We start from the raw sequence: 18,555 nt of genomic DNA, 5'->3' as shown, positions 1-18,555 counted from the left end.
GTCAGTTCCTCAACGTCAACACTTCCTCGGCCATGAGTATCAGCGATAGTAGTTGTCAGACCAGTGAAAGTGAAGCCTGGGATGGACTCACCATTTTTATGATGTAAGTCGAACGTCACTTGGAGCCAACATTTAGTAACACTTCTTTTCGCAGAGTAATCTTATCGGTAATGGGTTTGCTAGTTACGTTGTTTACGCTGTGGGACTATTTTCTTATCGCAAATCAAGGTGAGTAATGGATAGTGATCGTTCCAATGTAAATTACACACCGAATTCCATCCTCTAGATCAGCTCCCTGTCCTTGTAAAGGTCTTTTCAGCCCGGGCCAACTCGCGAGCCCTCTTTCGCGTTGTAGAAACCCAATCGAATCCGAATGTTATCGACTGCCTTCATGGAATCAGGTGCATATCACTGATCTGGGTGGTTACCTGCCATCAATACTCAGCGGTTCTTATCTCACCAAATATTAATTTATTCAGCGCTGCTACGGTAAGCAAATTTTGACCTCAACAGGTAATAAACCAGTATATCATTTATCATTTCGCAGTGGTATGGAAAACCATTCGCCAGCTTTATTTTACATGGTTTTATATCCGTGGACTTCTTTCTGGTGATTGGAGGCCTGCTAGTGGCTTTGATTCCGCTACGATTAATGGATAAGTACGACAAAAAGAAGTGATATAGTACTTCTAATATTAATTGTAATTTCACAGGACCAAGGGAAAACTTAATGTGCCTATGATGTATTTACACCGCATATTCCGTATTCTTCCCCTTTTGGCCATCGCCATTGTGGTCCATATGAAACTCATGCCCTTAATATCAGATGGTCCACTTTTTAAGGGTGGCTACATTGGAAAGGCGGCATGTGTGAGCGGTTGGTATTGGACCTTGCTTTTTGTGAATAACTATACAGACGACAAGGTAAGTCTGCGGCAGTATCAATATTGAAACAAATGGTATAGATATTGTTCCACTTCAGTGCCTTGCTCAATCCTGGTATCTGTCTTTGGACATGCAGCTGTACCTCATCTCTCCGCTCCTGCTGATTGGTCTCTATAGATGGGGCAAGAAAGCGGCTGCAGGTATTTTCGTCCTCATCATTTTACTAACCGCCTGTCTTTTTGCCACCATGATGGTCAACGATTACACAATGATGATAACGTGAGTATCTTAACGATCGTGGGTATTATTCCCATCGGTTTCTTTAAACCCTTTATTTTTTCAGGGCTGCGTCTCCGGAAGCCATGAGGGATGCTTACTATGCCACCCATACCCATGCCACGCCCTGGCTAATAGGATTTCTCTTTGGGTACTTCCTGCACTTGAACAGGGGAAAGAAGTTTCGGCTAAGTTGGATAGCCGTGTGGTCGGGTTGGATTCTTTGCCTGGCCATGATCTTCACCACGATCTTCGCCCTCTACCCGCCATCCAAGTGGACTGATCCTGCAGCATCAACCTTGGCAGAGTCCTCATACTACACTCTAACGAGGGTGGGCTGTGCACTGGCCCTTTGCTGGGTGATCTTTGCCTGCATTCAAGGATACGGAGGTCTGGCTAACAGTTTCCTCTCCTCACCGCTGTGGCAACCCTTGTCCAGGCTTTCCTACTCCGTCTATATATGGCACATGTTCTTCATTGAGATGAACGCACGAAATACCAGGACGAATACTTACTTCTCGGATTACAGATCTGTAGGTTTAAGGAAAGTCAAATTTAGTGCTAGTCGTTTTTTACAACCTTAAATATTTATTTTTCAGATGCTAAATATCTGGTCGACTCTCGGATTCACCCTGCTGTTTTCCTATGTAATGCACCTTCTTATCGAAGCACCTTTTGGTGGACTTGATAATTTCTTGGGTCCAAAAAGCAGGGTCCAATCCAAGGTTAATCAGAAAAAAGATGATAACGGACCTGATGACCCAGAAGAACATAAAATAGTAACACCACAAATAGATGATACCGAACATAGGGCCCCAGAAGTCATAGTAACAATTCCAACCACTACTGAAATCACAGAGCTCAGAAAGTCACTGATTGCTGATAACAGACCTAGTGACCTAGAAGAACATAAAGTAACAGCTACTATCTTTGATGAGGAAAAAGATCCAGCCTCCTCTGAAATCTCAGAATCACATTTGGATGACAAGGGACCTTATAATCCAGAAGAACCTAAAGTAAAATAAAATAATAATATAGTAGTTATGGTAGTTAATATTTTAATTTTAGATATGTTACTTAATAAACATTTGACATTATTAGAATTAAATATTGCTTACTCTATTTTTGGCCCTACTGAAACCCATTCTTCTCTGAATGCACCAAAAAAAAAGTTAAGACATTGATTCATAGTAATCTAGTGTTTAAAAAAATTAGCTTTAAATCAGTTTAAAGGCAATGACGTTTAATCATTAAACTGATTTGCACTTGAACTACTTGAAATTGTTAAGATTAGTTTTAAATAAGTGCTATCGGCCGTCCTCGACATAGCAGACGGCTCTTATCGTTTAAGATTTCGTATTAAAATTCTTCAGTTTTTTTCTACAGAAGCGTCAAAAAAGGTTCTTCTGCGAAATAAAAGCATAGAATTTCGAAACATCTATCAGTAACTTAACCACAAAAAAACTGAAATTTAAAAAAAAATTTGTAATAATAGAACAGAAAGAAAATACATCCGTAAGGGTATTTCAAATTCATTTTCGCTCGGTCTCACAGTCTCATCAAATTTTTGGGGTCGAGGTTCGAAATCCGTCGCATTTCTGCGGCTCAACGCAAATATAATAATAAATTTTTCATATTGCCGTGGCTATTATTTTTCATAAATGAAACTGTTGTCAATGGTTGGGCCGCTGTCGCCTCCCCATTCCCTCCTTTAATGGGCATTTCTGGTGCTGTCTATGGCATTGTTGTTGCTGTTTTTATGCCCATCCTGTTTGCCTTTTTGTCACCGTTTATTGTTTTTCCTGGCCAAGAATGTGGAGGGCTGGGGCCTCGCATTGCGGTCACTTTATTGTTTGCCGGATACGTTCCGCCACATTTCGAAAAGTGCCCCCGATACGACAAAGGATGCCGAAGGAGCGGTGGAGGAGGGTGTGGGGCGCGATGGAAACCACGTAATTTGCCGTCTGATGAAGATTTACGACATGAAAGCCGCAAAAATAAACGCCAAATACACGAAGGCCACATAAAGCCATCCAGCCCCCACTCCGCCACAACGCCACCCACTGAGACCCATGATGGATGGCCAGCCGGCTGAACCTGAACCTGAACCCTATCCGACATGCTGGCCGCCCGCCCTTCTCCCCTCGGTCATTTATGTAAATTTGCTAAGAAAATTAAGCCCGAAATGAAGAGATTTGTCTCGGCTTTATTAGCCAAGATGGAGGAACCTAGGCGACGGAAGTTCATCTAGGAGTCCTTGCAGCACGGCATTTTTGGCCCGGCAAATGCGCCTCCAGGGGACCGAAACTAGAGCAGGAAAATCTCATTTACACTGAACAAAATTAATCATCCAATGCTGGGTCTACCAGGATTCCTAGCCGCAAGTAAACAAAGGAAACAAAATTAGATAGACAACACCTTATTAAACGAATCTTATTACTATAACAAAACTATTATTATATTGGACTAAAATATTGATATTAATTTCTCTTAAGGTTTAGTCTAAGTCACCAAAAACTGTCTATAGCCGATCCTTACTTGGGTAATCACAGCCTAAATAAGTGAGTCTTATTATTATAATTAAAATATTATTATACAGGATTACAAGGTTGACATATTAAGATACTGTTTCAACCTTTTCTTTAGGTTTGGTTGATATTACAGAAATCTTTCTCGGTGAAAGAATCCTCTGCAATTCATGGGCGTTAACGAGCCTTCTTGTATGTGTGTCCCAAATGAGGGGGCGTGGTGCATTCCGGACCCGAAAATAAGGACAAAACAAGGGGACCACGCACGGAAACACGGATGCAGCATGTCTCATGTTAGTATCTGTTTTTAATGGCAGCTCCATTAGATGCTCGGGATCTGCCGCCCACCCAAGGCCGGATAAGAGGTCCTGGCCCGCCCCGCCCCTCTCTGCTTACGAATACTCCTCCACTGCGGCGACTGCTTGTCCAATAAATAATTCATGTCTGCCCAGAAGAGCCGCCCCACAGAATCCGCCACCCGCCTCAAAAAGCGGAGTGCGGATGCAGACAGAGGAAGCCGGGCATGCTGGAGCGGAAACGTAATGCAATTTGCGGGGCCAATTGAAGGGCTTAATGCATGTATTCATGGCACCGATGTTTACCAGAATATGGAAAACAATTTCCCCCGGGGCCAAAGGATGCCTGGCATGGAACCCAAATTTAGAGATTAAAATTATTCTATTAAGAGGATGCATATTACTAAGCTAATGGCAACCGTTGCCGTGATATTTGAACTCCAATTAATTAATGCGCTTAGAACGAGTAATGTTGCCAGCTTAATTTTGAAAATCAGTTTAAAAATTACACACAATGCTTATACAATAGAAGCAAATGGTCTAAGAAATGTATAATTAAGGTTAAGAGGTTCAAAAATTTATTGGATTTAATTAAAGCAGGTAATTCATTTTATCGAACTGCTTCTACTGGTAAATATAAGTGGATAAATTCGAAATTAAGGTAAAATAGTCACTAAAAAAACATATGTAATTATTTGTACAAGCAATACCAAATGAAAACGCAAAATGGTTTAAAAAATATATAAAAAGTCTCTGATTAAATTTAAAGGATCGTCTTTTTCTGTCTAAAATTACAAAATACCTAACTCTAATAACATTCTAATTAAATTTAAATTAGTAAAATATATAAAAATTATCCTAAAAGGTTTCTTTAAAATATCTAAATCTATTTTCAATTCAAGGTAATCCATGGTCAAATGTAATACTAGTACTAGCCTATGGGAACAAGAGGTAAAAAGTGAATCTCTCGACTTGTTGGGTGTGAGCTCGCTGTAGTGACGAGGCCAGCTTTTATTATCACACGGCAACATGGTGGCCTATCTACAATACAGAAGACATACGTAGATCTAAAATTAGCTAGGATTTGGCATTGAGTGGAGTTGAGTTGTGGAGTGTGGAGCAGCATCTTCGAGTGGATTGCGCGCCCATAAATTCAGTGAGTTGACCCCGAAGGACTATTGCAGCTTGAGGAGAACGTGGCCGGCGTGGCGTTTGTACAGCACCAGCGACATGTTGACCAAGAAGGGAGCGGCCAGCCAAAAGAGCCGTGTGCCAATGCCCGTGTCCTCGCGATGGAAGATGCCGGAGGCAGCTCCTCGGCCCGTGTTGCAAAAGGACTCCTCGCAGCAGGAGGTGCAGGCGTAGAGCTTGGTCCGCTCGCCAATGATGATGCAGCCGGGCTCGCAGTTGGCGGCACACCGCCGATCCAGGGACCACATCTTGGGCGAGCTGGTGGAGTTCTCCGTGCTGGTGGTGTATGAGAAGCGCTTAACCTGGAGTCGAGAGGGGTGAAATGAGTGCTTCTAGTATTTGACCCCTGACCAGCACCCACCATGCAGATGAACTCCTCGCCGTGGCACTTCTTCATCAGAGCCGTGTCGTTCCTCACCGCCACATCCACGCAGGCCTCCCCGTCGTCCATCGTGTGGCAGGCGTAGCACCACAGCAGATTGACCCTCTCGATGGCCGCCGCCGTCCGGTGGATGTGTCCGCTGGTCAGCGAGGTACTGGGTCCCGGCCCGGGTGAACTGGTGCCCGTGACTGGACATCGGATTTCATATGTTATTGATTTTTCCAAGCCAAGGTCGCCAAGCCAAAGGACTCACCATTGTTCACGCAGGCCGTGAAGACGATGGACGAGCTGGTCAGCAGGAAGTAGAGCAGCGTGACGAAGGGCCTGATCATCCTGCCGCTGGCCACTGGATTCGTTGGCTAATCTACCGAGGCCCGAGAATCTATTGTTTACGTGCTCCTCATTCCGCGGACCCCACTGCTCTACACTTGACACTTGAAGCCCGAATGTCAGACACAGCGCCAGACGCGGAGGACATGCGCACTGACTTTCCCAAAAGAAAGTGGGGATGCAAACCATGGTTTTTGAAAAAGACCATACTTTGTATTATAGAAATGATATTCCCCTAATAAAATATTCCATACAAAGATTATTGGGAATGTATGGGAATATATCCCCTAGCTCGGGTTTAAAAACATAGCTAAAGTGTATTTTATTCCTAATGTTCTCATTTTTTTAAATCCCCAGAAACAAATAAAAAATTTCATCCAAAGGTTATTTAAAGAAAGATTTTATAAACACAAAAGGTTAAAAAGAAATGATGATCATGTGTGGTCGATATATAGGGAATAGATCCCCCACCTTGGGTGTCAAAATATATCTAAAATGTATTTTAACAAAATAGTCTAACTTCAAATTGTATCAAAAATTTTTTTGTTAAAGCCCCCAGAATTAAAATTTTGGATACGCCACTGCAGAAAACATTTCTTTTATATGCGTTTTATGAATATTTAAAACTTATTAAGGATATGAAAATATGGTACACTTACCTCTTTTACAATACCGGGAATTAAATGACCATATTATAACCGAAAAAAAGTATTTACTTGCTTACATTACTTGACAAACAACTGGACGGGATAATTTTGCAAAATCAGAAGTGGGAGCTAGTAGAGTCGCAGGTACTGCAGCGCCTGGCGACTCTGCATCGGATACAGTTCGCCCACGTTGTACATGAGGTCCACCACGTGGGTGGGTCGCAGCATGCGCCAGGGCATGAACTTGAGGGTCTTCTTGTCGCAGTGCACATCCTTCTCGGGCTCCAGGGGCAGCGGCACCTCGTTGTAGAGCATCCTGCCGTCGACACTGCGCTGCAGGGTGCACGGAAGTCCGATCTGGTCCGCCAGACCCTTGAAGAGCACTGCCCTCTCGAACTGGCAGCCACTGCGCACCATGCCCAGGGGAATGAAGTTCGTGTGCAGGACGTGGCGCAGGTCCTGCAGGTGACAGCGGACCGTGTTCTTGCAGCACTCCTCCGTCGAGTTGAGGTCCAGAATCTTGAGGTTCTCGTTCATCACTGCGGCCACTGCCTGGGCGACCAGTTTGCTCCGCTTGGCCACGTTGTCAAAGTCGATGGAGCGACGGATCCGCTCGGGATTCTCCACCAAACCATGCATCTAAAACGGGGAGATATTTTTATTTTCAACGAGATATTTTTAATACCCATCGGGGACAAGGTAAGCCCACCGCTAAGGTCTGGTTAAGGGCCTCCAAGTACTGCGGCAAGTAGAAGTCTCCCGGTCGCTTGCAGTAATCCCAGCTCAGATCTCCTGGTTGGTCCGATACCGTGTTTAAACATCTTAGGGGCACGTCGATCACATCGTTCTCATCCGGCTTGAGGCGATCGAAGTTCATGACCAGGACGGCGTCCAAGGGGGAGCAATCTGTGCCCAGAATGTCCTGGAATTTGCGGAAGTCCTCGAACTTCCTGCGCGACACATAGAAGTCCTTGCCGGCCGTGATGTCCGTAAAGGTCAGGCAGTTGCGGATGGCAAATTTCATGGTGGGGCACTTGGACAAGATGCTCTCGATAGCAGGTCCCCAGGTAGAGACGCAGAAGGCGTGCTTCTGGAACTCCAGCAAACTAGGAGCCAGAGGTATTAACATAAATAAGGGTAGAGATGGGGAACATCTTACACTTCGAGGATCCCCCGATCAATGTAGGCGTCTATGAACTCATTGAAGCGCGTGGTCTGCAGAATGAAGTTGGTCACCGAAGTCTTGACCAGATTGGACAGCGACTTGAGGGCCCGCTTGATGGAGGACACTATAAAGTTGGCCAGCAGGGTCTCGCGCACCGGAGCCTCATCGATCAGGGTGCACAGGCAGCGGAAGATGTTGTTCACCAGGATGGAGTGGGCATAGGAACGCTGGAACATAGGAACACTCAATCATTAGGAAGCAAGCTGATATATGTGAATAACCACCATTAGCAACTGGGCTATCTGCTCGGTTAGCGATCTATACTCGCCCAGGATCGTGCGGTACTCCTCGTTCTGAGCCAGACTCTCGATGATCGTCAGCAGCGAGAGGATGAGGTCAATGGACAGGGCTGGCAGTCCCTGGGTGATGACCGCGGTGAGAACGGCCGCTATGTCCTGCTCCTGCAGCTGGGCGGCTGTGTCTCGGAAGGCGGCCACCAGCAGGCGGGACAGCAACTCCGCCGCCTGCTCTCGAACCTTGATGGCCACCTCGGGCGACATAAGGATGGCCACCAGCTTTCGGATCGCACCCTCCTCGTAAGCAGCCACAATGCGACGCAGTGCATCCGGGTTCTGGGACATGCGGTGCAGGCCCTGAATGACAAAGGCGGCCGGCGCCGGCTTGTTCTGCATCAGGCAGTTGAGAAACATGTCCGTGATCTCGGCCCTGTGCATCCGCTTCAGGAACTGCTCGTACTGGGCCGTCTCCGCGAAAATCGCAATGATGGTGCAGCGCATCTCCAGCGGCATCAGGTCCATGTGGCTGCGCACCTGCTCGACGACCAGGTCGAAGAGATTCTGCTCGAAGAACAGCTTGGTCATCTTCTCGGACCGCAGGGCCGTGGCTAGAACCTCTACGATATCGGCGGCCTCCGGGCCCTGGGGATTCTCGCAGAAGGCCTTAACCAGCTGCTCCAGCACAAAGAAGCAGCGATGCAGTGGCTCAAACACACTGTCCTCGCCCGTGTCCGCCAGCAGGGTCTTCAGGGTTTTTAGCGCCGCCTTGCGGATCTCCTGAAACTCATTGGTCACCTCGCAGATAATCCGATCCACCGGAAAGTCCGGCTGCGTGGTGAACTCCAGCATCTGCTCGGCACTCTGGACCAGCAGCATCCGATGCAGTGCCTCAATGGAGTTGAACACCGTATCGGGATTTTCGGAGTTGACAAAGACCAGCTTGAACTTCTCCAGGAACTCGGTGGCCTCCACAATGCCATGCGCCATCTGAGGATCCCGCAGGCACACGTTGAGTATATAGGTCAGGTACTCGATGCAGAAATCGTCGCTCTCCTTCATGTAGAACCGGCAGGCCAGCTCTAGGATCTGGTCCGCCTGCTCCGGCTCGTAGGTGGCCATGTCCGTGTTGTCCAGCAGGGCAGTCAGCAAGTACAAGGCGAAGCGCCGGATCAGCGTGTTCTGCGAGTCTATGAACAGTTCCTTCTCCAGCAGCAGCTCCAGCAAGCCGTGGGCTCGCAGCTCCAGGACATTCACATCCTGGCGGCGTGCAAAGTCCGTGATGTGGCTAAAGACGGTCAGCAGGACGCACTCCTCCTTGGAGCTCAGCAGAAGGAGGGCCGTGTCCAACTTCTTGATCGGCACATTAACCTCCGTGAAGGATTTCTCCTCGGACTTGGTGCGGTCCGGGTAAGTGGTCTTGGCCTCGTAGACGCGCTTGGAAATGCGAGACATGTTCGGGGCCCGGTCGGATATGGATTATATTAGTACAAGCACGCCTTAGATGTATGTAATTATTTTCAAGTGACATTCTTCCACCAACGGTAATGATCTTCTTATAACCTTTTTTTAATTTATTACGGACTATGTTAAGTTTTTTTATTTTGGACAAGAATTTAAGAAGCTATGTAGAAAGCACGGCTTGGGGCCTATAAAGTCAGCGCTGTAATATCTGGTACTGAACTTCTTTTGCGAAAATGTTCCTAAATTTTACTACAAATGTTCAGTATTTCAATTTTTATTTATTAATATAATAATCGACTTCCGGTATTTTAAAAACGAATACACAGTTTGGCACTAACCTTATCTGAGAATTCGTTGGCAGTTCGTTATGATCGTTGTTCTTAATAAGTGCCCATTACGCAAAAAAAATTCCGGTTGACAAACAACTGATTAAGAAACAAAGGAGAACGCTATAGTCGAGTGCCTCGACTATCAGATACCCGTTACCCAGCTTAAAGGAGCAAAAGGATAATGAAGATATATACACAGAAAAGCGATATTTTAGGGCGCCACCTACCGGCTATTTCAGTAGATGTTATGTGGGCGGCAGACAGATTTATGTGGGTGTGGCACATTTTTTTTGGTGAGTCGATAGGTATTGATGAGAAAAATACATTTTAGTTAAAATTTTGGTCCTATCATTAAAACTGTATACGGACGGACGGACATGGCTAGATCGTCTAGGCTAGTGATCCTGATCAAAAATATATATACTTTATGGGGCTGAAACGCTTCCTATAACCTGTTACATACTTTCTGACGAATATAGTATACCCTTTAATCTACAAGTAACGGGTATAAAAATAAGTACTGTTTCTATGCTAGCAGCTTGAGAAAATTCTTTTGTTGAGGAGTTCGGAAGAGTTGCTTCTTCTCCACTTCCCCCAATGGATTTATACAGTACTCTCGTCCAGGCCCGCTCTTCCGCCAGTCATCGTTCGGGTTTCTGTGGATCTTGAATAGTTGCCACTGAAAGTGCGCTGTGGATACAGTCTAGGATGGAAGATTAAATATACTGATACTTAAGATTAAAAAAAATCTTAAGCCATAGAGTACTTACTGATTTTTTATGAGTTCCAAAGTGCTAGGCTTTAAAATAAACAGAACGAATATGATGGTACCCTGAGATCGGTTTAAATAGTCAGCGCCTCGTAAAATTTTAGACCACAATTCGTTATGTCGAACCAGAAAGGAGATTATCTCTAAGGTCCATGACAAACCCATGGTAATGAATAGCCGCAAGTAAAGCGTGTAACTGTAATGAAATATTGTATATGAACGGCATTTAGGACAATTTTTAAAGATATATCAGACTTACACTTCTTTTTCCGATCTTGTCCTATTGCTCTTGACACAATTTTTTACTTTCTCTATACTGAGAGCCGTCAGGATAAACATGGTTATGTTAAAGGCAATTAACAACAGTATTGGCCCATATAAGTAAAGGATGGCTGTGTCTGCAACAGCTGTGGGTGAATATAACAATGAGGGTGATTGAATTAAGGTAATAGAATGCGCCTATCGAAACCCACTATAGATCCAACATTGGTTGGTGCCAATACGAGGTCTCCAGTTGTCGTTCTCAATGACCCTATCGGCCAGGAAGGTGACCCCAGTGAAGGCCAGCGCCAACCCCCAGGCGTAAATGTTGTAGGCCCGAAACCGATGTTCCGGCAGGAAGCGGTAGATTGAATCGGGGGGGAGGGCTAGCGTTACCCAGAGGTGGAGACTGATGACGGAAAGCCAGGAGAACGCCGCCAAGATGAAGAAGTAGCCCAGGAACCCTGCAGATGATGAGTGACAATAAGTGGTGTTCATGGGTGCCAAAGCTCTATAAGCTTACCCACTGTAGTGCAGGAGCCTGACTTTAGTTCCCAAACTTCCCACAAGTTGAGGAGCAAAAGTAGGTAACCCATGAACAGGGCCACCATGTAGCACACGAAGCACTTGCCGTGCAAGTTCCTCAGCTTCTTGACGTACAGGTAAACGCTGATCGTAAGAGCCATACATATCAATGATATTGTCAGCACTGCAAGGAGAATCGGGAGGTCAACAAGCGCTTGAGCTGTTCACCCATTTAAGCTTACCGACGATCTTGCCCCACGGCGAGGCATCATCAATTTCGCAAAAGTGGGGGGCAATTCGAATATTTTCATCCTTGAACTCATTATGTTGGACGCAGTATTGCCGCTTCTCCAAAAACTTATGGCCCCAGTGGCGTAGAAAGGTTCCATTCTAAGAAAGAGCAGGGATTAACAGAGCTTCGTTCGGGATGGGTACATGCAAATAAACCTCAAATAAAGTGAAGCCGTTGTCAGGAAGTGTGTGATCTGCACGGAACATCTTCTGGCCAGCACAGGGCAGGGGAAGGTCCGATTGGACGATTAGATCCTCCTTAAAGTGCCTTTTGGCCACCGTGCCGTTGCTGAGGGTCACGTTTACATAGCGATTGTGACTTTCGAGTTCGTCCCTCGACAACTCACTATTGCACACGCTATGGGCAGGATTTCTGACTGTTTTCAGATTATGAAAGCAGCAAAATCTGAGACACGGCTTCAGTTTGCAGACACATCCTCTCATGTGGCTCGGCACGTTCTTCTTGGAACCGTCGGGCAGCACCATGAAGTTATATTCACCCGTCAATTCGGCGGGAATGAGTAAGCCGTCATATAGGTAAGAGCCATTCGAATACATTTGAGCGTTGTTAATATTAACAGTGTCGTAGAAGTCACAATTTTGAATCTCCGTCGTTTTCACTTGCGTCGACAGTAAAATGACTGTGGCAAAAAATACCACGATATGCTCCATTTTACAAAATTAACCTAAGTCTAAAAAGTTATATTTTATTACTATAAGTCAAGGGCTATAATTTGAGAATAAAAATCACGAGGAAAACCAAGAACTTCAAAAGCCAGCACCTAAGCTATGTGGATCCCAAAGGGGTTTGGTTATGACTGATAACATTCGCGAAAATGTATACTAGTCAGCTTCAGAAAAATTAATCATTCAAAAAGTGACGAAGGCAGAGAACTTTTTTTATATCGAGTCGGTGGTGCAAAGTTATCGCAATCGCTGCACTTAATTTTTATTTTTAAGAGTGATCAAACAATTCGATTTCAGCTTCACTTCAGTAATTATAGATAATATTAAAATACAAAATAATCAACTAGAATGGTCTCTCAGGTCATGCAACGGACTGATAAGATAATCTATAGCCATGTCCTGGATAGGCCCCTATCTATGTAACTATACCTTATCAAAAGACCATCTGACACGCCATTCCCAGATAAAATTCGGAAACACTTTTCTGAGTACTCCGAAATTCAGTAAGATCTTTTGAAAAACCACCACCATCGCCGCATCGAAGATTCCCAATTGCCGAAGATCACAAGTACAGTAACAAAAGGTTACTGTTTTAGACTTGAAAATGGTAAGATTTAAGAAATACCATTTAAAAAACCGCTTAGTTTCCGAATATGTGATAATGTTTTTTAACATAAGCAAGTTTATGAATTACATTTTTGTAATTTTTTTAAAAATAAGTTTATTTTATTCCCCCCGCCCACAAGGTAATTAAAAATAATCGTTTCAGACAAATAAAACTTGTTTATTATAATGCCTTGTTAAAACAGACTTGTAATAGATCATAAATCTCTTAAACATTGAATCTTTTTCCTATTTTAAAACTTCTTTTCTTATATTTAGGTATCAGACAAATTGGAAGACGCATAACAAATAAAATGTCTTAGATAATAGATTTTTTTGTTATCGGTGTATACATATTTCAGTTAAATTCAAAATGGATCGCAGCAATCGATATGCAAGCGATCTCACTCATCGATCGCAGCCCTGTACAAAAACACACTAAAAAATCCACACGCGTCATTTGAATTTAACAAGCGAACGGGGGTGGAAAGCGGAGAAAGCAATAACGCGACGCTTGTTTGTATCGCCATCGCTTGGTGCAATTTGAAAATAGATTCTATCGTAGACATAAATCTGGAAAAACGCCGTTCCAACCACGGCTGCGGATCGAGATCACGCGAATTAAGCTGTACGAGAATGGCCAGACCCAAGGGGAAGGTGGCCGAGAAGGCCAAACCAAAGGCAACGGGCGGAAGAAAGCCTCGGGTGGCCACCAAGAAGTCCAGCAAAGGTGGTGAGAAGGAGAACGAGGATCAGGGCGTGGCGGCCAACACCTCCTCCACAACGGCCTCCTCATCCGCAGAAGTCATGTACTCCATAATGCGACAGACCGAGCTCAAGGAATCCATGCACAAGCGCTACGTGAAGGAGATGCAGCAACTGTACACAAAGGTAAGTGGCGTCGCTACTGCTGTCCGATTTATCTGGAATTTCAAGCGCTGACACTGGTAATTCCCGGCAGATGGGCCACGAGCACTTCCAACAGGCCTTCATCAACGTCCTGAAGGCCGTACTCGAAGCGGAGGAGGGCAACGAGAACGCGACCATGGCGCTCAACTTCTGCGCCACCTTCGTCACCACTCCCACGGAGGAGCACACGGAGCCCATGCTGGGCGACACCTTTCGCTGGCTGCTCACGGTGAGTGTCTACTGTACCTACTGTACTGCCCGAGTGTTCAATCTATAACCTCCCGGGGTTTCCCCGCCTTCGCAGACCTACTCCAGCAATCCGCACATTCGCTACCGCATCTGTTACTTTGTGAACCTCATACTCAAGGAACTGGGACCCAATGCTGCCTTGGATGACAACCAATGCGATGATATCCTGGACGGAATGCTGGACCGCGTCAAGGATGTGTCCGCCAGTGTGCGCAAGCAGGCGGTGCTGGCCATGCAGCGTCTCCAGAATCCAGACAATCCCAACGACCCCGTCGTCTGTGCGTACCAGTACCACCTAACCGCCGATCCCTCGCCCAATGTGCGCCAGTGCATCATCACGTGCATGGGCCGCAACTACATCACCATTCCGCACATCCTGCAGCGCCTGTGGGACGTCGATGAGAAGGTGCGCCGCCACACGTATGTAAACATGTGCAACTACCCAGTGCGCTCCTACAAGGTGGCGCAGCGCCTCACACTGCTGGAACAGGGTCTGAACGACACCTCGGCCACCGTGCGCAAAACGGTGGTCAACTACATGCTTAAGGCGTGGATCGAGTCGTACCAGCACAACTACATCGCCCTCACGGCGGCCCTCAAGCTGGACTCCAACGAGGAGGAGCTTCTGCGCTTTCGGCGCGTGGCCAAGCAAATGCTGAGAGTTATCTTCGACCAGACGGATCATCGGAAACTCATCGAACAGCTGCCGTTGATCGATGACTGTGAACTGCACCGCTGCATTCCACACGAGTCGCTGACCGTGGAGCTGCTGCTATACTGGCAGTGCCTCAGCGAGTATCTGGAGGCGGAGGCGCCCGAAACGGATCCTGTGCTGCCAGAACTCAGTGTCTTCTGCAACTATATGGATAAGTAAGTCAGGAGATCTACTCCTTAGCGCCATGCGATATTCAATTCATTCCCTCTTGTAGATTCTGTCAGTTTCAAAAGCCCGACATGGACAAGTTCGCCCAGGTCGAGTTCCAAAACATGCTGCTCTCGCTGGTGGAGATTCTGGAGTCGTACGACCTGGGCGACGAGATCGGGCGGGGCAATATGCGCTTGCTGATCTCAAACCTGCTGAAAGACTGCCTCTTGGACCACAAGATCGTGTGCGTGCTGGTGCGCTGCATGGAACAACTGATCACCGACATGAACGATCGGATACAGTTCTTCATTGAGATCGTCTACGAGTTGTGTGAACTGAACACCAAGCAGAATGAGCTGATACATGACCGCAGTTTGATCAATAAGTTGCTGGACGACTTGGACACGCCGCTAAAGATGAAAATATCCTCGTTGAAGGTCAAGATCCTTGAGATGGAGGAGCAGGAGGATAACTATGTGCGCCAGAAGGAATACATACGGGCGCAGTCCGTAAACGATGAAAAGATGGTCGTCACGGAGGAGTACACGGACTTGATTCGGCCCCTGCTGGAGCGGAGCGGCGTGCTAGAGATGCCCGCCCGCCCAAAGCTCTCTAAGCAGGAGCGTGTGCTGAAGGGCCTGTACATCTGCTACTACATGACCGCCTCGCCGCATGTCGACAAGCTAACGCCGAGTCTTTGCCAGCTGTACAAGGACTTCATATGTCGTTACCTTCCCTGCGCCGAGGTAGATATCTTCGAATGGGCCATCAAATGCGGCACCACCTTCAGCATGTTTTACGAGGCATACTGCAAGGAGGTCTTCGAGGTGGTGGTCGACCAGTTCTGCAATAACAACATTGTGCGACTGTGCGAGACGGCGGCCAACTGCATGTTGGAGCTGCTGGATCGCTACGGCGTGGACTACTTCAATGATCTTAACCAGACCGGCGGAGGGCAAATGCCGAAGACGAAGCGACGACAGCTGTACACCATGCAGGACCTCTACGATGACGACGACGGCAGCCAGTCTCAGAACAACGAGCAGAACAGCGATATCATCATGGTAATGGGACACTACGTGGAGCGGGTGCAGAACAAAGGCGTTGGCTTGGCCATCGTTCGCGGTCTGTGCCGCTTGGTGCTTCGCGGTCATCTTGACGATCGAACGGATGTGATGGAGCAGCTGCTGAAGCGTTACTTTAACCCAAACACCGAACCCATTATCAGCCAAGTGCTGGGAATGTTCTTTGAAGAACTGAGACGCCTCAACAAGCAGAATCTCTTGCAGCCGTGCTTCCTTCCCACCGTTTGGACCATCATGAACTGCAGCTTTGACTCGCCGCTTAACGGCGTCCAGCCCGAAAACCTAACCAAGTTCTTCCTCGAAATGACAGTGCAAGATATCAGCACGCCCCAAACGAATATCCACAACAAAATGGCCATTAGTTTTCTGCAATACATTCAGAACTACTTCACAGAACGCAAGGAGATGTGCCGTCTGCTAGCCAAGGAGCTTACGGCTTTAACAGTGAACGTTTTTAACGGGCCGGAGATTAAGACTGAAATGCTCGAACTGGCTGACAAGCTGATAGCTGTGAGTACATTTCGGGATTCGACAATTAAACTCTTGTGCTTATTTGATTTTTTTTTAATTTCGTAGAGCGACTTGGATTCCCGCATGATCAAAAACATTGAGAACTTCAAGCTTTTGGTGAACGGCAGCTTCAGTCCACCCCCTCGTCAAAATATCGGTGAAGGAGAAACCGATGAGGAGTGTGACACAGCCACGGAGACCACTGCGAAGCTGCAGACAGCAGTGGCAGCACAGTCAGCCGATCCAGTTGCCGAAGATACGACACATGAGGTGTCTCAAAACGCTGCTTCAGAAACCCATCAGAGCGAAGCGTCGGTACAAGAATCTGCTGCAACTCCAAAGCCGGCCGAAGCTGCAACTCCAAAACCAGTCGAACCAGCAGCACCAACGCCCGAGCCCATTGTAACCACTTATGGCAAAGATAATATTGTCGGAATACGTAACCTGCGCCGCTCCATGGCCATCAGCCATTCGGATGCCGAAAGCTTGTTGGGCCCACAGACGCCCGAACAGGAGGAACGAACTGAAACGGAGGCTGCAGAGACATCCAAGCGGAATTTACGGCAGCCGCAGATAAGACGTCGCCTCGAAATGGCGATGGCCAGGTCGTCGAAGACACCGGAAAAAAGGGTGACCAGTGATGAGGAATCGTCCGATGAGGAGATTTCCGAGAGTCCCACTGTAGCAGACAGGGTAAGAATAAGATTTTCTCCAACTCAAAAGCCGCTTTAACTATGGGTCTCTCTCTTTAAGTCAAACGAGTCGGAGGTTATCGAAGCATCTCCCACAGCCGCCTCACCCAGTCCGAAAAGTGCACCGGATGCCAGCCACCTACGCGTTCGCTCGCTGCGCAACAGAAAAGCCGCCAGCGTGTCCGTCTCCCAGTCCACACCCAACCCAGTTAGCAAAGTAAGTATCAGGCGCTTGCGCATGCAGCTCTAGGCACTGCCACAGGACTCGCTCACCATCTACTCGCTGTTTAGTTTAAGATCAAACTTGCAATCGGCATTAACAATCAACAAATGTTTTCAAAACTAAACCCAAATTGTAGTTTCCTTTAAGCTTCCTAGAATAAGTGATGCCCGTCCTGTTTGGTTGTGCATCCGGGTAGATCCTGTATAAGACACTTGATAATCTTACTTGGCAAAGGGGACAGCTTTCATTTGATTTTTACATTTTTGTTTCGTTTGTTTTTGATTATCATCAGCGAAAGGTCCTGCATCTGGAGACGCCCCTAAGAAACGGCCGGAAAAGAGTGCTGAGACGAACTCCGTCAGATCCCAACTCCCGCTCCCTGCGCGCCACCGATTCAGCCGCTCCCTCTCCGCCCCGCGATTCACCGCTGCGGAAGCAACCGTGCCTGGACAACAGGAGCTCCCGGCGACAGCAGATGGCCAAGAACACAAATAGTCCCACAGACAGCACGTCGTCGGTCAAGGAGAACCAAGTGCCTCCCGCAGTTGTTGTTCAATCGAACTCCGAAATAGAGTCAAGTTCTGAATCTGAACCCGAAACTCCAAATGCACCAGAGTCCAGGACTACAAAGTCCAAGAAGCCAATCAATAAGGCGCTTTCCCTAATCCGTTCCCGCCCCAGTTCCAGCACCCCAAAGGTGACCACGCGAAACGAGGCGCGGGCCCAGCGGATCAATTCCATGTGCATGACCCGCAAGAGGATGTCCCTCGAGATGAACCTCAGCGGCGGCCAGCTGCAAGTGTCCACGCCGAAGCGCGTGACGCGGGCCGTGGCCCTCACCATGAGCATGGACGGCAAGCGCGGCGGCAGGCGAAAATAGCGTCCGACTGTACTCACCTTCACCCTGACCATTACCCGTTGTGTATTCTGTGTTCGTTCGTTAGAGTTAAGTTGTGTTGCCGTTTCTTTGTGTACAATATGTGTAAATTTTGTAGTAGTTTCAAGTTTAAATAAATCGTTAAATAATTTAATACATATCCAAGTCAATAATTTTACGTTTTAATTGCTTTGCTTCCAGTAGCAAACAGACTCTCGTTCGA

General features: G+C 46.9%; 5 protein-coding genes across 7 annotated transcripts; 2 read left to right on the top strand and 3 right to left on the bottom strand.

Annotated features, from left to right (window-relative positions):
• Positions 1-106: 106 nt before the first annotated feature.
• On the top strand, positions 107-2,186 carry LOC108029852 (nose resistant to fluoxetine protein 6). The gene is made up of 7 exons (XM_017102341.3): positions 107-228; positions 287-489; positions 548-660; positions 714-924; positions 983-1,164; positions 1,229-1,694; positions 1,761-2,186. Exons 1-7 carry the CDS (start codon positions 171-173, stop codon positions 2,184-2,186), a joined length of 1,659 nt encoding a protein of 552 aa, XP_016957830.2. The 5' UTR covers positions 107-170.
• A 2,781-nt stretch (positions 2,187-4,967) lies between these two features.
• On the bottom strand, positions 4,968-5,988 carry LOC108029947 (uncharacterized). Its single transcript, XM_017102450.2, has 3 exons — positions 5,812-5,988; positions 5,538-5,746; positions 4,968-5,478 (listed from the first exon to the last, which is right to left on the bottom strand). Exons 1-3 carry the CDS (start codon positions 5,888-5,890, stop codon positions 5,161-5,163), a joined length of 606 nt encoding a protein of 201 aa, XP_016957939.1. The 5' UTR covers positions 5,891-5,988; the 3' UTR covers positions 4,968-5,160.
• A 592-nt stretch (positions 5,989-6,580) lies between these two features.
• Positions 6,581-9,484, bottom strand: LOC108030015 (uncharacterized). The gene is made up of 4 exons (XM_017102530.3): positions 7,985-9,484; positions 7,695-7,927; positions 7,245-7,641; positions 6,581-7,174 (listed from the first exon to the last, which is right to left on the bottom strand). Exons 1-4 carry the CDS (start codon positions 9,446-9,448, stop codon positions 6,665-6,667), a joined length of 2,604 nt encoding a protein of 867 aa, XP_016958019.1. The 5' UTR covers positions 9,449-9,484; the 3' UTR covers positions 6,581-6,664.
• Positions 9,485-9,645: 161 nt separating this feature from the next.
• Positions 9,646-12,444, bottom strand: LOC108029853 (probable G-protein coupled receptor Mth-like 3). Of its 3 annotated transcripts, none has more exons than XM_017102342.3 (8): positions 12,415-12,444; positions 11,789-12,324; positions 11,584-11,731; positions 11,340-11,525; positions 11,029-11,280; positions 10,815-10,962; positions 10,557-10,751; positions 9,646-10,489 (listed from the first exon to the last, which is right to left on the bottom strand). In XM_017102342.3, exons 2-8 carry the CDS (start codon positions 12,302-12,304, stop codon positions 10,390-10,392), a joined length of 1,545 nt encoding a protein of 514 aa, XP_016957831.2. In that variant the 5' UTR covers positions 12,305-12,324; positions 12,415-12,444; the 3' UTR covers positions 9,646-10,389. The 3 variants fall into 3 exon arrangements, with proteins under 3 accessions (XP_016957831.2, XP_050743821.1, XP_050743820.1); XM_050887863.1 differs by having other exon boundaries at positions 10,383-10,511; XM_050887864.1 differs by lacking the exons at positions 11,789-12,324; positions 12,415-12,444 and having other exon boundaries at positions 11,340-11,485; positions 11,584-11,723.
• An 882-nt stretch (positions 12,445-13,326) lies between these two features.
• Positions 13,327-18,505, top strand: LOC108030014 (condensin complex subunit 3). The gene is made up of 7 exons (XM_017102529.3): positions 13,327-13,813; positions 13,884-14,060; positions 14,136-14,950; positions 15,010-16,540; positions 16,607-17,233; positions 17,294-17,449; positions 17,748-18,505. Exons 1-7 carry the CDS (start codon positions 13,559-13,561, stop codon positions 18,333-18,335), a joined length of 4,149 nt encoding a protein of 1,382 aa, XP_016958018.1. The 5' UTR covers positions 13,327-13,558; the 3' UTR covers positions 18,336-18,505.
• Positions 18,506-18,555: the final 50 nt, after the last annotated feature.

This window comes from Drosophila biarmipes, chromosome 2R (genome assembly GCF_025231255.1).
Source record: "Drosophila biarmipes strain raj3 chromosome 2R, RU_DBia_V1.1, whole genome shotgun sequence".
Lineage (NCBI taxonomy): Eukaryota > Metazoa > Arthropoda > Insecta > Diptera > Drosophilidae > Drosophila > Drosophila biarmipes.
This window is presented reverse-complemented; position numbering and strand designations above follow the sequence as displayed.

Bases quoted from the DNA above. Each gene is read 5' to 3' on its own strand.
- LOC108029853 (XM_017102342.3), bottom strand. From the start codon at position 12,304: ATGGAGCATATCGTGGTATTTTTTGCCACAGTCATTTTACTGTCGACG. The intron at 11,732-11,788 runs GTTTATTTGCAT...GCTCTTTCTTAG, and splicing joins ACGGCTTCACTTTATTTGAG to AATGGAACCTTTCTACGCCA. The intron at 11,526-11,583 runs GTAAGCTTAAAT...TTCTCCTTGCAG, and splicing joins GCCGTGGGGCAAGATCGTCG to TGCTGACAATATCATTGATA.
- LOC108030014 (XM_017102529.3), top strand. From the start codon at position 13,559: ATGGCCAGACCCAAGGGGAAGGTGGCCGAGAAGGCCAAACCAAAGGCA. The intron at 14,061-14,135 runs GTGAGTGTCTAC...CCGCCTTCGCAG, and splicing joins CCTTTCGCTGGCTGCTCACG to ACCTACTCCAGCAATCCGCA. The intron at 14,951-15,009 runs GTAAGTCAGGAG...TCCCTCTTGTAG, and splicing joins TTCTGCAACTATATGGATAA to ATTCTGTCAGTTTCAAAAGC.
- LOC108030015 (XM_017102530.3), bottom strand. From the start codon at position 9,448: ATGTCTCGCATTTCCAAGCGCGTCTACGAGGCCAAGACCACTTACCCG. The intron at 7,928-7,984 runs GTGGTTATTCAC...CCTATGTTCCAG, and splicing joins AGATAGCCCAGTTGCTAATG to CGTTCCTATGCCCACTCCAT. The intron at 7,642-7,694 runs GTAAGATGTTCC...TCTGGCTCCTAG, and splicing joins GATCGGGGGATCCTCGAAGT to TTTGCTGGAGTTCCAGAAGC.
- LOC108029852 (XM_017102341.3), top strand. From the start codon at position 171: ATGGGTTTGCTAGTTACGTTGTTTACGCTGTGGGACTATTTTCTTATC. The intron at 925-982 runs GTAAGTCTGCGG...GTTCCACTTCAG, and splicing joins ATAACTATACAGACGACAAG to TGCCTTGCTCAATCCTGGTA. The intron at 1,165-1,228 runs GTGAGTATCTTA...TTATTTTTTCAG, and splicing joins GATTACACAATGATGATAAC to GGCTGCGTCTCCGGAAGCCA.
- LOC108029947 (XM_017102450.2), bottom strand. From the start codon at position 5,890: ATGATCAGGCCCTTCGTCACGCTGCTCTACTTCCTGCTGACCAGCTCG. The intron at 5,747-5,811 runs GTGAGTCCTTTG...TCCGATGTCCAG, and splicing joins CACGGCCTGCGTGAACAATG to TCACGGGCACCAGTTCACCC. The intron at 5,479-5,537 runs GTGGGTGCTGGT...TCTCGACTCCAG, and splicing joins GCGAGGAGTTCATCTGCATG to GTTAAGCGCTTCTCATACAC.